Source organism: Carcharodon carcharias, chromosome 11 (assembly GCF_017639515.1).
Source record: "Carcharodon carcharias isolate sCarCar2 chromosome 11, sCarCar2.pri, whole genome shotgun sequence".
Classification (NCBI taxonomy): Eukaryota; Metazoa; Chordata; class Chondrichthyes; order Lamniformes; family Lamnidae; genus Carcharodon; species Carcharodon carcharias.
Genome location: NC_054477.1, coordinates 9093677 through 9111265, shown reverse-complemented (window position 1 = coordinate 9111265; position 17589 = coordinate 9093677). Strand labels below are relative to the sequence as shown.

Below are 17589 nucleotides of genomic sequence, written 5' to 3'. Positions count from 1 at the left end.
TGAGTACGGCAGTTAATCTGGTCTGAAAAACGTCAGGATGTGATTGTAAAGTAATGTGGTTAAATAAGCCGCGATAAGAGCTAAAGTAGTTAAGCGTTTGACAAGCTTAACCATGACCTGTCGGACACCTCAAGCTGAAACAGCAGTTACGCAGCATTGTGGTTTGGTAACATTTGTTGAAGTTTAAGGAACAAGTTTCTATGTTGACAAGCGAATTAACGGTCTATTTGCCTTGGAAAAGCAAACGTGGCTACATATCTTGTAACACGTTTCGAATTTGGTGCAGGAGGGAAATGCTCCAAGATGCTGTGCAGGACAGTGACCTTTGGCATCTTTTGCAAGCACTGTGAAGAAGAACAGGGAAACCCTGTGAGGGGCTGTGGACTGGAAATGTAAAGAGGGATTGGGATATACCCTCAAATTAAAAGGAAAATGCTGCCGATGCTGGAGTGCTGGAAAAACTCTGGCAGCATCCGTGGAGAGTTAACGTTTCGAGTCCGATATGGCTCTCCTTCAGAGCCGGAAGGAGAGGAGATCCCCCCAGTTCTGAAGGTGAGTGGTACGGAATCGAAACGTTAAACTCTGTTTCTCTCCCCTCGGATGCTGCCTGACCTGCTGGGTTTTGCCAGCACTTGCTGTTTTGATAGAATATACCCTAAGAGGGTGGACAGCCAGAAAAGAGACCAAAAGGTGAAACGATTCGAGACGTCAGGTGCAGGATCTAAGACCATCAGTCCACAGGACACTTGAAGAGACGGTGCCACAGAGAGAGCTGTACACTGCTGCCTGAGTTATGTACCTAACTTGTGTTGCTTAACCAATCTATTCACAATCATGGTCTACACCTGTGCGGTCATTAGTCAATCACAAGCCAGTCTCAAATCTACAAACCTAACAAGAATGGGACTAATTGGATAGGTCTTTCAAAGAGCTGGCATGTGAATGATGGGATGAATGGCCTCCTTCTGTGCTATCCTATTAAGAGAGGGACGCACAGCAGGATACATATACACACACAAAAACATACACATATACACGGACACACGCACAAACGTGCACATGCATACACTGGCATGGCAGAAATTAAACCCTCCCACCCACCACCCCCACCCTTGAAACAACCCTCACTCACGTGTTCATTGCGATGGGCACAGTGGAAACAACTGCCAAATCTTTCTCTAAATTCTTCTGCTTGATCCTGGAAAAGAAACATGTAGAAAAATCACCATAGAACCATAGAACACTACAGCACAGAAAACAGGCCATTCGGCCCTTCCAGTCTGTGCCGAAATATTATTCTGCTAGTCCCATTGACCTGCACCTAGTCCATAATTTTCCAGACCTCTCCCATCCATGTTAAAACTTAAGAGTGAGCCCGCATTTACCATGTCAGATGGTAGCTCGTTCCACACTCTCACCACTCTCTGAGTGAAGAAGTTCCCCCTAATGTTCCCCCTAAACCTTTCCCCTTTCACCCTAAAGCCATGTCCTCTTGTGTTTATCTTTCCTAATCTAAGTGGAAAGAGCCTACTCACATTTACTCTGTCTATACCCCTCATAATTTTGTAAACTTCTATCAAATCTCCTCTCATTCTTCCACGCTCCAAGGAATAAAGTCCTAACCTGTTTAATCTTTCCCTGTAACTCAACTCCTTAAGACCCGGCAACATCCTCGTAAATCTTCTCTGCACTCTTTCAATCTTACTGATATCCTTCCTGTAGTTAGGCGACCAGAACTGCACACAATACTCCAAAGTTGGCCTCACCAATGTCTTATACAACCTCACCATAACATCCCAACTCCTATACTCAATACTTTGATTTATGAAGGCCAGTATGACAAAAGCTTTCTTTACAACCCTGTCTATCTGTGACGCCACTTTCAGGGAATTATGTATCTGAACTCCCAAATCCCTTTGTTCCTCCGCACTCCTCAGTGCCCTACCATTTACTGTGTATGTCCTACCTTGGTTTGACCTTCCAAAAGTTAACACCTCACACTTTTCCACATTAAATTCCATCTGCCATTTTCTGGCCCATTTTTCCAGTTGGTCCAGATCCCTCTGCAAGCTTTGAAAGCCTTCCTCGCTGTCCACAACACCTCCAATCTTAGTGTCATCAGCAAACTTGCTGATCCAATTTACCACATTATCATCCAGACCATTGATATAGACAACAAACAACAATGGTCCCAGCACAGATCCCTGAGGCACACCACTAGTCACAGACCTCCAGTCTGAGAAGCAATCATCCACTACCACTCTCTGTCTTCTCCCACACAGCCAATTTCGAAGCCAGTTTACAGCCTCTCCATGGATACCAAGTGTCTGAACCTTCTGAACTAACCTCCCATGTGGGACCTTGTCCAAGGCCTTACTAAAGTCCATGTAGACAACATCCACAGCCTTTCCTTCATCTACTTGCTTGGTAACCTCCTCGAAAAACACTACAAGGTTCGTTAAACATGACCTACCATGCACAAAGCCATGCTGACTATCCTTAATTAGCCCTTGGCTGTCCAAATAATTGTATGTCCGATCCCTCAGAACACTTTCCAATAATTTACCTACTACTGACGTCAGGCTCACTGGCCTGTAATTACCTGATTTATTTTTGGAGCCTTTTTTAAACAACGGAACAACTTGAGCTACCCTCCAATCCTCCGGCACCTCACCCGTGGCTGAGGACATTTTAAATATTTCTGCCAGGGCCCCTGCAATTTCTACACTAATCTCCCTCAAGGTCCGAGAGAATATCATGTCAGGCCCGGGGGATTTATCTATCTTAATTTGCTGTAAGGCAGCAAGCACCTCCTCCTCTTTAATCTCTATGTGTTCCATGACACTACTGCTTGTTTGCCTTCCTTCCTTACACCCTATGCCAGTTTCCTGAGTAAATACTGATGCAAAAAAACTGTTTAAGATCTCCCCCATCTTGTGAGGCTCCACACATAGATGACCACTCTGATCTTCAAGGGGACCAATTGTGTCCCTTGCTATCCTTTTACTTTTAATATACTTGTAGAAACCCTTCAGGTTTACCTTCACGTTATCTGGCAAAGCAACCTCATGTCTTTTTGCCTTCCTGATTTCCTTCTTTAGCATTTTCTTACATTTTCTGTACTCTACAAGTACCTCATTTGCTCCTTGTTGCCTATACCTGCTATACACCTCTCTCTTCTTCTTAACCAGATCGCCAATATCCCTTGAAAACCAAGGTTCCCTATGCCTGTTAACTTTGCCTTTAATCCTGACAGGAACATGCAAACTCTGCACTCTCAAAATTTCGTCTTTGAGTGCCTTCCACTTACTGAACGCATCCTTGCCAGAAAACAACTTGTCCCAATCCACTTTTCCTAAATCCTTTCTCATTTCCACAAAATTGGCCTTTCTCCAATTTAGAATCTCAACTCGAGAACCAGACCTATCCTTATCCATAATTAACTTAAAACTAATGACATTGTGGTCACTGGACCCAAAATGTTTGCCTACACATACGTCTGTCACCTGACCTGTCTGGTTCCCTAATAGGAGATCATGTATTGCATCCTCTCTCGTTGGCACCTCTATATTTGATTTAGAAAACTTTCCTGAACACATTTGACAAACTCCAAGCCATCCAGCCCTTTTACAGTATGGGAGTTCCAGTCAATATGTGGAAAGTTAAAATCTCCTACAATCACAACTTTCTGTTTCTTACATTGGTCTGCTATCTCTCTACAGATTTGCTCCTCCAATTCTCTCTGACTATTGGGCGGTCTATAATATAACTCTATTAGTGTGGTCACACCTTTCCCATTCCTCAGCTCTACCCATATGGCCTCTGTAGATGAGCCCTCCAGGCTGTCCTGTCTACACACAGCTGTGATATTTACCCTGACTAGTAATGTCACTCCTCCCCCTTTCATCCCTCCCCCTCTATCACGTCTGAAACAACAAAACCCCGGAATACTGAGCTGCCAGTCCTGCCCCTCCTGCAACCAAATCTCACTAATAGCAATAATGTCGTAATCCCACATGCCAATCCATGCCCTAAACTCATCTGCCTTTCAACAATACTCCTTGCATTGAAATAGATGCACCTGAGAACATTTCTCTCATGTACAAACCTTTGATTTCTGTCTATATATGCATTCCCCGCTTGACCTTTATCCTCCTCCACCTCACTATCTGCTCTAACACTCTGGTTCCCCTCCCCCTGCAAATCTAGTTTAAACCCCCTACTTTGTCGTTGCAAAAAGATTTTGCGGATGCACTCTGTATCATCTCTCCCAGACAAACACATGATTCAACTCTTCACAAAAAACTAACCCCGTGCTGTACCTGTCCTGGGAGTGTTTGATGGGGACAGTGTAGAGAGAGCTTTATTCCGTATCTAACCCCGTGCTGTACCTGTCCTGGGAGTGTTTGATGGGGACAGTATAGAGGGAGCTTTACTTTCTATCTAACCCCGTACTGTACCTGTCCTGGGAGTGTTTGATGGGGACGGTGTAGAGGGAGCTTTACTCTGTATCTAACTCCGTGCTGTACCTGTCCTGGGAGTGTTTGATGGGGACAGTGTAGAGGGAGCTTTACTCTGTATCTAACCCCGTGCTGTACCTGTCCTGGGAGTGTTTGATGAGGACAGTGTAGAGAGAGCTTTACTCTGTATCTAACCCCGTGCTGTACCTGTCCTGGGAGTGTTTGATGGGGACGGTGTAGAGAGAGCTTTACTCTGTATCTAACCCCGTGCTGTACCTGTCCTGGGAGTGTTTGATGAGGACAGTGTAGAGAGAGCTTTACTCTGTATCTAACCCCGTGCTGTACCTGTCCTGGGAGTGTTTGATGAGGACAGTGTAGAGGGAGCTTTACTCTGTATCTAACCCCGTGCTGTACCTGTCCTGGGAGTGTTGATGGGGACGGTGTAGAGGGAGATTTACTCTGTATCTAACCCTGTGCTGTACCTGTCCTGGGAGTGTTTGATGGGGACGGTGTAGAGGGAGCTTTACTCTGTATCTAACCCCGTGCTGTACCTGTCCTGGGAGTGTTTGATGGGGACAGCGTAGAGGGAGCTTTACTCTGTATCTAACCCCGTGCTGTACCTGTCCTGGGAGTGTTTGATGGGGACAGTGTAGAGGAAGTTTTACTCTGTATCTAACCCCGTGCTGTACCTGTCCTGGGAGTGTTTGATGGGGACGGTGTAGAGCGAGCTTTACTCTGTATCTATCCCTGTGCTGTACCTGTCCTGGGAGTGTTTGATGGGGACAGTGTAGAGGGAGTTTACTCTGTATCTAACCCCGTGCTGTACCTGTCCTGGGAGTGTTTGATGGGGTCAGTGTAGAGCGAGCTTTACTCTGTATCTAACCCCGTGCTGTACCTGTCCTGGGAGTGTTTGATGGGGACAGTGTAGAGGAAGCTTTCCTCTGTATCTAACCCCGTGCTGTACCTGTCCTGGGAGTGTTTGATGGGGACAGTGTAGAGGAAGTTTTACTCTGTATCTAACCCCGTGCTGTACCTGTCCTGGGAGTGTTTGATGGGGACAGTGTAGAGAGAGCTTTACTCTGTATCTAACCCCGTGCTGTACCTGTCCTGGGAGTGTTTGATGGGGACAGTGTAGAGGAAGCTTTACTCTGTATCTAACCCCGTGCTGTACCTGTCCTGGGAGTGTTTGATGGGGACAGTGTAGAGGGAACTTTACTCTGTATCTAACCTCACGCTGTACCTGTCCTGGGAGTGTTTGATGGGCACGGTGTAGAGCGAGCTTTACTCTGTATCTAACCCCGTGCTGTACCTGTCCTGGGAGTGTTTGATGGGGACAGTGTAGAGGAAGTTTTACTCTGTATCTAACCCCGTGCTGTGTCTGTCCTGGGAGTGTTTGATGGGGACAGTGTAGAGGGAGCTTTACTCTGTATCTAACCCCGTGCTGTACCTGTCCTGGGAGTGTTTGATGGGGACGGTGTAGAGGGGGCTTTACTCTGTATCTAACCCCGTGCTGTACCTGTCCTGGGAGTGTTTGATGGGGACAGTGTAGAGGGAGATTTACTCTGTATCTAACCCCGTGCTGTACCTGTCCTGGGAGTGTTTGATGGGGACAGTGTAGAGGGAGCTTTACTCTGTATCTAACCCCGTGCTGTACCTGTCCTGGGAGTGTTTGATGGGGACGGTGTAGAGGGTGATTTACTCTGTATCTAACCCCGTGCTGTACCTGTCCTGAGAGTGTTTGATGGGGACAGTGTAGAGGGAGCTTTACTCTGTATCTAACCCCTGTGCTGTACCCTTCCTTTACAGAAGTGCCTCTACTCATGCAGTGAGTGATTATGACATGTTACCTCTTTAGCTTCTCATTCAAGTAATTCAGATCTTCAGCTGCTTGAGCCTTGATATCGATCATGTTCTGGATCAGCTCTGACCCCTCCACCTCTTTTTTCCGTAGCTGCTCCCACTGAGCACGGTAAAGCTGCTGAAGAGTGTCATACTCCTCCTTCACCCCGTGATTGGCCTTCTCCAACTCATCGATACGTGCCTGCAGACGCCCTCGCTTTGCCTCCAACTCACCCAGCTTCACTTCCAACTCAGACAACCTACATAAAAGGCACAGAGTGTCACTGAGAATGCACAGGTCTAACAGAAGAACACAGGACACTGGACTCACTCTGGAACGGACACCAGGACCTGAAGATTTTGCCACAATGGAGACGCTCTCCAATGTGGCAAAATTGGCGGAAGCGGCCAAAAATCCTAAGTCCTGCCAGAAAAGATGGCACTTCCCATTTTCGTGGAGAAGGGCTGGGGTTCACACAAGCTTGGTTCACATAGGCCACTGGACGTTTAAATCATTGGCTGCCTGAGCTTTGCATCCCCATAATGTGAAACCCAGAGAATGCAGATAGGACCAAGTCAGAGTGGGTCTGAGCTTGGTGGAATCGTTTGGATAGCCAGGGTATCAGGGAGAGGTGAAGTACCCCAATCCCAGGACACCTTTAGCAGAGGTAAAGTGCCCTGTGGGATATGTCAGGTGCCCATTGGAATTGTTAAAACTAGGCATAAATGTGCATAAAAGGTTCATAAGCTCAATAACTGTTAAGCTCATTGGAACTGTCTACAGGCCTGTCAAAATAACTTGTCGAAACCGACAGAACTCTATGAAGAGAACTTGTTAGAACTCTCGAGAGGACCATCAGGACCAAGTGTCAAAGGGAGTTGTCAAGCTGTGAAGGCATTTAAAAGCTCTGCCTTTAAATTTTTGAGAAACAGTTGGAGTGTTATAAAGAACTTTGTTTGTTATGGGTACTTAGATTTCCAGGAGGCGTTTGAAAAGGTGCAACATCAAAGGTTACTCCGCAAAATTAAAACCCATGGTGTAGAGGGTAACATATTAGCATGGGTAGAGGATTGGTTAGCGAACAGAAAGCAGAGAGGAAGGAAAATGGGTCATTTTCAGGTCGGCAAGATGTAATCAGTGGAATGTCACAGGGATCAGTGCTGGACCTTTAACTATTTACAATTTATATCAATGACTTGGATGAAGGGACGGAAGGTATAGTTGCTAAATTTGCTGATGACACAAATATAGATAGAAAAGTAAGTTCAGAAGAGGGCAATAAAGAGTCTGCAAAGGGACAGAGGCAGGTCAAGTGAGCAGGCAAAATTTGGGAAGATAAGTGCAAAGTGGGAGAATGTGAACTTGTTCACTTTGGCCAGAAGAATAAAGAAACAGCATATTATTTAAATGGAGAGAGAGTGCAGAATCTGAGATTCAGTGGGATCTGAGTGTCGTGGTACATGTTTTACAAAAACTTGGTATGCAAGTACCGCAAAAGATTAGGAAGGCAAATAGAGTGGCTTGGAGGGGAACTTCCAGGTGGTGGTGTTCCCATTTGTCTACTGCCCTTGTCCTTCTAGATGGTAGTGGACATGAGTTTCGAAGGAGCCTTGGTGAATTCCTACAGTGCATCTTGTAGATGGTACACACTGCTGCCACTGTGTGTCGGTGGTGGAGGGAGTGAATGTTTGTGGATGTGGTGCCAATCAAGCGGGGCTGCTTTGTCCTGGATGGTGTCAAGCTTCTTGAGTGTTGTTGGAGTTGCACTCTTCCAGGCAAGTGGGGAGTATTCCATCACACTTGTTTATTGCAAGGGGAATGAAACATAAGAGTAGGGATGTTTTGCTCCAGCTGTTAAAGGCGTTGGTGAGAACACAAGTGGAGTACTGTGTACAATGTTGGTCTCCTTATTTGAGAAAGTATGTAAATGCGCTAGAAGCAGTTCAGAGAAGGTTCACTCAACTGGTATCTGGGATGGGGGGTTTATCTCACGAGGAGAGGTTGGATAGGCAGGGCCGGTATCCAATGGAGTTAAGGAGAACAAGAGGTGATCTTATTGAAACATATAAGATCCTGAGGGGACTTGACAGGGTGGATGCTGAAAGGATGTATCCCCATGTGGGAGAGACCAGACAGTGGACACAGTTTAAAAATAAGGAGTCCCCCATTTAAGACAGAGATGAGGAGAAATTCTCTCTCTCAGAGAGTCGTGAAACTTTGGAACCGCCAGAGAGCAGTGGAGGCAGGGTCACTGAATATTTTTAAGGCAGAAATAGGTGGACTCTGCTGTTAGTCAAGAATCTAAGGTTATCAGGGGTAGGAGGAATGTGGCATTGAGGTTACTCAAAATAAAATCAGACATGACCTTCTTGAATGGGGTGGAGCTGACTCAAGGGGCCAAATGGCCTTTTTTTTTTAAAATCATTCACAGGATGTGGGCATCACTGGCTGGGCCAGCTTTTATTGCCCATCCCTAATTGCCCTTGAGAAGGTGGTGGTGAGCTGCCTTCTTGAACCTCTGCAGTCCATGTGGTGTAGGTACACCCACAGTGCTGTTAGGGAGGCAGTTCCAGGATTTTGACCCAGCGACAGTGAAGGAACGGCGATATATTTCCAAGTCAGGATGGTGAGTGGCTTGGAGGGGGAACTTCCAGGTGGTGGTGTTCCCATGTGTCTGCTGCCCTTGTCCTTCCAAATGGGAGAGGTCATGGGTTTAGAAGGTAGCTTTGGTGAATTCCTGCAGTGCATCTTGTAGATGGTACACACTGCTGCCACTGTGCATCAGTGGCGGAGGGAGTGAATGTTTGTGGATGGGGTGCCGATCAAGCGGGGCTGATTTTTCCTGGTCAGTGTCCAGCTTCTTGAGTGTTGTGGGAGCTGCACTCATCCAGGCAAGTGGGGAATATTCCATCACACTCCTGACTTGTGCCTTGTAGATGGTGAACAAGCTTTGGGGAGTCAGGAGGTGAATCACTCTCTGCAGAATTTCCAGCCTCTGACCTGGTCTTGTAGCCACAGTATTTATATGGTTAGTCCAGTTCAGTCAATGGTAACCTCCAGGATGTTGACAGTGGGAGTTTCAGTGATGGTAATGCCATTGAATGTCAAGGGGAGATGGTCATTGCCTGGCACTTGTGTGGAAGCAACGTTACTTGTCACATGTCAGCCCAAGCCTGGATATTGTCCAGGTCTTGCTGCATTTGGACATGGACTGCTTCAGTATCTGAGGAGTTGTGAATGGTGCTGAACATTGTGCAATCATCAGCGCACATCCCCACTTCTGACCTTATGATGGAAGGAAGGTCATTGATGAAGCAGCTGAAGATGGTTGGGCCGAGGACACTACCCTGAGGAACTCTTGCAGTGATGTCCTGGAGCTGAGATGACTGACCTCCAACAACCACAACCATCTTCCTTTGTGCTGGGTATGACTCCAACCAGCGGAGAGTTTTCCCCCTGAATCCCATTGACTCCAGTTTTGCTAGGGCTCCTTGATGCCACACTTGGTCAAATGCTGCCTTGATGTCAAGGGCAGTCACTCTCACCTCAGCTCTTGAGTTCAGCTTTTTTGTCCATGTTTGAACCAAGGCTATAATGAGGTCAGGAGCTGAGTGACCCTGGCGGAACCCAAGCTGAGCAGGTTATTGCTAAACAATTGCCGCTAGATAGGGCTGTTGATGACCCCTTCCATAACTTTACTGATGATGGAGAGTAGACTGATGGGGCGGTAATTGGCCGGGTTGGATTTGTCCTGCTTTTTGTGTACAGGACATACGTGGGCAATTTTGCAGATTGTTGGGTAGATGCCAGTGTTATAGCTGTACTGGAACAGCTTGGCTTAAAGGCAAAGCTAGTTCTGGAGCACAAGCCTTCAGCACTATTACATGGATGTTGCCAGGGCCAATAGTCTTTGCAGTGTTCAATACGTTCAGCTGTTTCTTGGTATCATGTGGAGTGAATTAAGTTGACTGAAGACTGGCATCTGCAATACTGGGGACCTCCGGAGGAGGCTGAGATGGATCATCCACTTGGCACTTCTTGCTGAAGATTGTAGCAAATGCTTCAGCCTTATCTGTTGCACTGATGTGCTGGGCTCCTCCATCATTGAGGATGGGGATATTTGTGGAGCCTCCTCCTCCAGTGATTTGTTTAATTGTCCACCACCATTCACGACTGGATGTGACAGGACTGCAGAGCTTAGATCTGATCCGCTGGTTGTGGGATCGCTTAGCTCTATCACTTGCTGCTTATGCTGTTTGGCACACAAGTAGTCCTGTGTTATAGCTTCACCAGGTTGACACCTCATTTTTCGGTGTGCCTGGTGCTGCTCCTGGCATGCCCTCCTGCACTCTTCATTGAACCAGGGTTGATCCCCTGGCTTGATGGTAATGGTAGAGTGGGGGTTATACCGGGCCATGAGGTTACAGATTGTGTTCGAGTACAATTCTGCTGCTGCTGATGGCCCACAGCACCTCATGGATGCCCAGTCTTGAGTTGCTAGATCTGTTCGAAATCTATCCCATTCAGCGCAGTGGTAGTGCCACACAACACAATGGAGGGTATCCTCAATGTGAAGGTGGGACTTCATCTCCACAAGGACTGTGCGATGGTCACTCCTACCGATACTGTCATGGACAGATGCATCTATGGCAGGCAGGTTGGTGAGAGTGAGGTCAAGTATGTTTTTCCCTCTTGTTGGTTCCCTCACCACCTGTCGCAGACCCAGTCTAGCAGCTATGTCCTTTAGGACTCGGCCAGCTCGGTCTTGCTCCCAATTCTGACGTTCATATGAATGCTCATATGGGTACAGGGGCATAGGTTGGCTTGGTGGTATGGGGGGTGGTTTGGGAATGGACATAGGGCATGGATGGGACATGGGGAGTGTGTGGTGGGTGCAGGGAGTGAGGGGTGAGGGCAGGAGAGCCGGTGCAGAGAGACAAACCTTCTAGCCAGCTTACCGCCGTACCCGGCAGCCCCTACATTCATTCTGGGGGCAGTGTGCCCGACTCCAATTTCATCCCATGCCCCCACTTCCCCACCTCCGAACAAATAATTCCAACTCCAGGGCCCCTTGTTCCCAGTTCAGGTTCCCAGAGCCAGAAAATGTCCCAACTCTGCCCTCCCAGCCCAGGTGTGCAAACCAAGGCCCAGGTTCCATTGCTCTTCACTACCCCCTGTGTCCATGAGGTGAAGAGGAGAGACGAGGGGAGGGGGAGAGACGGGGGGAGGGGAAGAGAGAGAGAAAGACACGAGGGGAGGGGGGAGAGAGAGAGAGACGAGGGGAGAGAGATAGAAAGACACGAGGGGAGGGGGAGAGAGAGAGAGAGAGAGAGACGGGGAAGGGGAGAGAGAGACGGGGAAGGGGAGAGAGAGACATGGGGGAGGAGGAGAGAGAGAGAGAGAGACAGACACGGGGGAGGGGGAGAGATGGGGGGAGGGGGAGAGATGAGGGGAGGGGGAGAGAGAGAGAGAGACGAGGGGAGGGGGAGAGAGAGGGAGAGAGATGAGGGGAGGGGAGAGAGAGAGAGAGAGAGAGAGACGAGGGGAGAGAGAGAGAGAGAGAGAGAAAGACACGAGGGGAGGGGGAGAGAGAGAGAGAGATAGACACGGGGGAGGGGGAGAGATCGGGGGAGGGGGAGAGATGAGGGGAGGGGGAGAGAGAGAGAGAGAGAGAGACGGGGAAGGGGAGAGAGAGACGGGGAAGGGGAGAGAGAGAGACGGGGGAGGAGGAGAGAGAGAGAGAGACAGACACGGGGGAGGGGGAGAGATCGGGGGAGGGGGAGAGATGAGGGGAGGGGGAGAGAGAGAGAGAAAGAGAGACGAGGGGAGGGGAGAGCGAGAGAGAGAGAAAAAGAGAGAAAGAACTTACATTTATATACCACTTATACCACTTTTCACAGCCTCTGGACATTGGAAAGTGCGTCACAATTCGTGGAGTGTGTTTTCTCTTAAGTGCTGTTGCTGTAATGTAGGAAATGTATTTGCCAATTTACACACAAACCCCAACAAACAGCCATGTGATCATGTCTGATGTTGATTGAGGGATAATTATTGGCCCGGCCTCCGTGGTGAACTCGCCTGCTCTTCTTCAAAACATTGGCCACAGGATCTTTTGCATCCAGCCAAGAGGAAAGGTGGCGCCTTAGCTTAGCAGCTCATTCAAAAGGCTGCCCCTGTGACAGTGCAGCACTCCCTCAGCACTGCTCTGGAACTGGAACCTCGATTGTGTGAGCAAGTCTCTGGAGTGGGAACTGAACCTGTGACATTATCTTCTTCTTTGTGTGTTTCTTGCCCCCAGCGTCACCTCTGTCACTGCAGCATCATTTGCAGAGTTGTCACATGTGTTCGCCACCTTGGTTCCCACAAAACGATGAACCCCCAGCGACTTGTCTCACCTGCTTTGGGTTGCCTGCAGTTCCACCTCTTTGCGTTTGCGGTGTTTGCTCAGCTCGAACACCTCCTGCGCGAGCTGTGTGGGAAAAAAATAATGAAGAATAACATATAAGAAAATAATTAGGAACAGGAGTAGGCCATTCGGCCCCTCGAGTCTGCTCCACCATTCAATAAGATCATGGCTGTTCTCCAACCTCAACTGCTAAACTTCTTATAGCCAGCTAAAGGAGAGGACCAGAAGTCAATCTTCACTCAATTTTAGATTTGGTCACTATCACAAACCCGAAAGAAGAAAAAAAAGGAAAAATAATTACCTTTTAAAATGGAGGTTGGGCCTCAGAGTTTAGGAACTACGGTTCCCAGCACTGCCCAGTGTATTATGTTTTATGTGCCTGCGTGCCATTGTAATGTAAAGATGCTCGGCAGAGCAAGGGTTAATAAGGGACTGGAGAATAGCACCATCCACGGTATGATGTATGGAGTTACATGGTAATAGACTGAGAGAACAGTCTAACGAGAATACTCTAGAACCAGCCTGCATGGAGGTAACAGCACCATACATGGAGGTAACAGCGCCATACACAACAGTAACCTGGGATGTGTAAATAGTTAAACATTAACGATAAAGGGTTCATGTTTCAGTTTACAAGTCTCAGGATCCCATCGTTGAGACACCGCAGCTGGAAGCTAATACAGCATGGTTGGCAATGGTGGGATATCAGCGCTATCAGCATAGTGCAACAAGGTTGGCAGCGGTGGCCTCTTCTAAAAGATATCACATGAGAGATTGTACCATCATCCAACATGATGATCCGCGGTAATATGAAAGGTGGCAGCTAAATACATGAACCCAGAACAGCATCCCAGGATATGAAACGCTAAAAGCAACTGAAGCCAAACTAGAGGGATGTGCACCTAAGAAGAAAACTTGAAGAAATAGTTGAAGAATCTTCACTACAGACTTGGAAGTGAGGAATCCCCCAGAATGAGTGGAAGTTCATTTCGGAAAACTGAAAGAACCTGAGTGGCACAGTTCATGAGATGGTGAGCAAAAATACAAAAAAAAGTAGCTGTACTTACATTTTAGAACAGGAGGCGGTCCCAAGGGCTCAGCATCCAAAGGGCAGCTGGAAGGTGGCTGCAGTAAAAAAACAGTTTAAAAGGCTGGAAGAGATAAATAGGGAAACCTGCAGAGCAGGGTAAGAAAGAAAGAAAGATAAAATCCTGCAGAGCTTAAGAGAAAGGAATCCCTTTTCAGTCAGGTCCTGGTCTTCTTACACCGAGCAAAATGCTGAAATCTGAAAGAACAGTTGATTGCCCTTCAAGATCAAATGCAAAAGGAATGCGGAAGCATTCAGCAACATGAAGAAATGAAGACTGTCTTAAATCGCAGAATGGAAGTACAGCAGAAGAAACTCCAAGGAGACTATGCTGAATTTTCGGAAAGCTCAAGATGAAGCAAGCGAGCTTCATAAAGAAAAGAAAACTTGTTGGAGAACCTACAAGAATCCTTCAGCACAAAGTTTATTCTTCTGGAAAATTAGGAGGAGAAGGAAAATGAATGTAATGCCATTCTGAAAAAAACTGAAGAACCAGTTGGCAGAGAAGATTCAGCAATGTTCAATATTCCAAGGGGAAGCCAAAAGCTACAAGGAAGAAACTAAAGAGCCGAAGAAGCAGTTGAATGGACAAGAGGAGGCACTGCAAAAAGCCGTCAGACTTTCCAAACTGCGAGTGGATAATGAAGCCATGACAAGCACAATTACAGAACTGAAGCAGGTTAAAGACTTCACTGGAGACAGGTCTGGCCAACAGTGAAATCAAAATGAAGGACAAGGTTCTGTTACAGGCAGGGAAAGAGACAGAAATTAGATCGGTGGGGGGTGGGGGGGAAAATGTAAATCTGACACTGATGTGCAAGGCACTAGAAGAAAAGCTGAGCTAAATGTGAGAGTTCAGAAGCTTGCAAATGGATTTGAAAGTAAAACAGCCAACAAGCGTCTGGCTGAGATTGTGAAACAAGTGGAAATGAAGGTTCCATTTGTGAAAGGTCTACGTCCAGTAAGTACACAGCAGACACCACGGAAAAATAAAATTCGAGCCCACTCTAGGAATGAACAGAGTGCACGCTCCCTGTGGAAGGAATGGGACAAACCCACAGTGCCCGAAAAAAGCAGAGAAGTTGTTAATAAAGAGGAACGCCGCTCAAAGGAGCGGAAAAAGTGAATCAAATGGAGATAGCCAAGTGCCAGAAACAGAGTACTGTGACCATTCCTCCAAGCTTGACAGACTGAAATGTGGAAGAACTATCAAGCCTCAAAACCGTCCGGACTTCTCAAGACCGTCCGGACTTATAAAGTCCGATACTTGAGATGGGGAGCAGGGATAGCAGGTAAAGATTGTATTACAAATAGTTATACTGTGCCGGAAAGGAAAGATTTCCTTGGAGAAGAAAAGGGGATGTTCCATGATGCTGTTTGTGCCTGCATTCCATTGTGATGTGAAAATGCTCGGCAGAGCAAGGGTTAATGTGGGAATGGAGACTAGCACCACCCCATGGTATGATGTGTAGAGTCACATGGTAATAGACTGAGAGAACAGTCTAGAGAGAACACTCTGGAACCAGCCTGCATGGAGGTAACAGCACCATGCGTGACAGTAGCCTGGGATCTGTAAATAGTTAAACATTAACAATAAAGGGTTTATGTTTAAGTATACAAGTCTCAAGATCTCATCATCGAGACTCCATAACTGGAACCATATTAGAACAATTAATGGCTGATCTCCAGCCTCAACTGTTAAAATCTTTATAGCCAGTTAATGGAGGGGACCAGGAATCGATCGTTACTCAGGTTTAGATTTCGTCACTGTTACAAACCCTAAAGAAGAAAAAGTTACCTTTTAAAATGGAGATTGGACCTTGGAGTTTGGGAACTACAGAGTGGTCTCTGCACATGGACCGAACCTGGAATGGCCACACATGTGTAATTTATGCATGTTCACGTCTTCAAGCCAGTAAACAGCCCTGCGCACGTGGAAATGCTCCTGCCTGCCTGCCTGTGCAGAAGGGAGACAAGACTCAAAAGTGAAACAACGCAAAAACGAGATCGTTGGTTTGGTTTTTGGATCACTTCGTGCATTCATGCCTCAACTTTCACATGCACTCTCTCAGATTTCAGCCATGCCAACACAACATCACTTGTTTTCTTCTCAAATGCAAGTTTTACCCCTTTAAGGGGTTGATCCATGTGATTATTTGATTGCTGAAAGAAATATAAAGAGACACTTCGAGTGCAAGGTGCCCACTGGCAGGCTTGAAGCCTTCTTTGACAATGGGCATCACAGGACATCATCGGCCATGGGAATGATATTTTAATTTGACACATTTCTGTTGAAATGTTTTATTTTAGTAACAGTACCCCACTTAGGGGGTTGTTCATTTCATTGGTTGGTTTTCTATATCTCCATTTTGAAGAAGGTGCCCAGAGGGACATGGTGGGAGGGAGACTGGGAGCAGGTTCCAAAACAAAGAAGGAGGTTCCAAACCAGGCAGTGGGACAGAAAGAGGTCCCAAGAAATCAATCAAGTCAAAGGGAAAGAACAGGAATTTGAAAAAGGTCCTGTTAAGTGAAGTTAAAAGTAAGGAGTAGAGGAAAAGACTCCGAATTAAAGAGACATGGCTTCAGGGAGCAGAATTAAAGCAAAGTGGGCTTGGGAAGAGCCAGAAGATCTGAGGAGGCAGTTGAAGGTTGGTGACTCCTTACTACTGGAGCTCCTAACTCTATAATCAATCGCCAGTGTCAATACGCGTCTTTTATACTTTTTTGTGAAAGTGCCAATAAACAGATTAATGAAATGAACAACCCCCTAAGTGGGGTACTGTTACTAAAATAAAACATTTCAACAGAAATGTGTCAAATTAAAATATCATTCCCATGGCCGATGATGTCCTGTGATGCCCATTGTCAAAGAAGGCTTCAAGCCTGCCAGTGGGCACCTTGCACTCGAAGTGTCTCTTTATATTTCTTTCAGCAATCAAATAATCACATGGATCAACCCCTTAAAGGGGTAAAACTTGCATTTGAGAAGAAAACAAGTGATGTTGTGTTGGCATGGCTGAAATCTGAGAGAGTGCATGTGAAAGTTGAGGCATGAATGCACGAAGTGATCCAAAGGAAGGAACATCAGAGCTCGAAACCCTGGAGGAGGATCCTTGTCAGAGATGTCTGAGTAAAAGCGTCATCAGGGAGAGAATTCCAAGGCAAGCTCTTCAAGTGTGGAGATTCGAAGCCCTCGTGAGAAGGACAGAGTTTCAGTGAGATTAGTTGTCTTACGATGTGACTAGCATAAGACCAAAAGACAGAGGAGCAGAAATTAGGCCATTCGGCCCATCGAGCCTGCTCTGCCATTCAATCATGGCTGATAAGTTTCTCAACCCCATTCTCCCGCCTTCTCCCCGTAACCTTTGATCCCCTTACCAATCAAGAACCTATCTATCTCGGTCTTAAATACACTCGATGACCTGGCCTCCACAGCCTTCTGTGGCAATGAATTCCATGGATTCACCACTCTCTGGCTAAAGAAGTTTCTCCTGATCTCTGTTCTAAAAGGTCTTCCCTTTACTCTGAGGCTGTGCCCTCTGGGGTGTTGAAGAAAAATCCATAACAAATTGGTTTTGGAAGGTGGTATGTCTGACCACAGGTCACCTAGTAGTTTACATGGACTGTACACTCACTGTGAACATTAGAGTATAAGATAAATTTTGTAACTTGTGTTGTCTTACGAATTTGTATATCTCTGCAAAGGTATAGTTGGGGTGATGGAGTAGTGTAATATAGCTGATATTTTCTCGTTTAATAAATGTTTTATTTTCTCGTTTAATAAATATTTTATTGT

General features: G+C 46.6%; 1 protein-coding gene across 1 annotated transcript in view; it reads right to left on the bottom strand.

Moving 5' to 3' along the window:
- Positions 1 to 17589, bottom strand: part of LOC121283835 (autophagy-related protein 16-1-like) — a 96620-nt gene that overhangs the window by 61889 nt on the left and 17142 nt on the right. Inside the window, exons 4-6 of the mRNA XM_041198613.1 lie at positions 12696 to 12769; positions 6308 to 6559; positions 1133 to 1198 (exon numbers count right to left, since the gene is read on the bottom strand). Of these exons, the coding sequence (XP_041054547.1) occupies positions 1133 to 1198; positions 6308 to 6559; positions 12696 to 12769 (392 nt within the window). The remainder of the gene's footprint in view (positions 1 to 1132; positions 1199 to 6307; positions 6560 to 12695; positions 12770 to 17589) is intronic.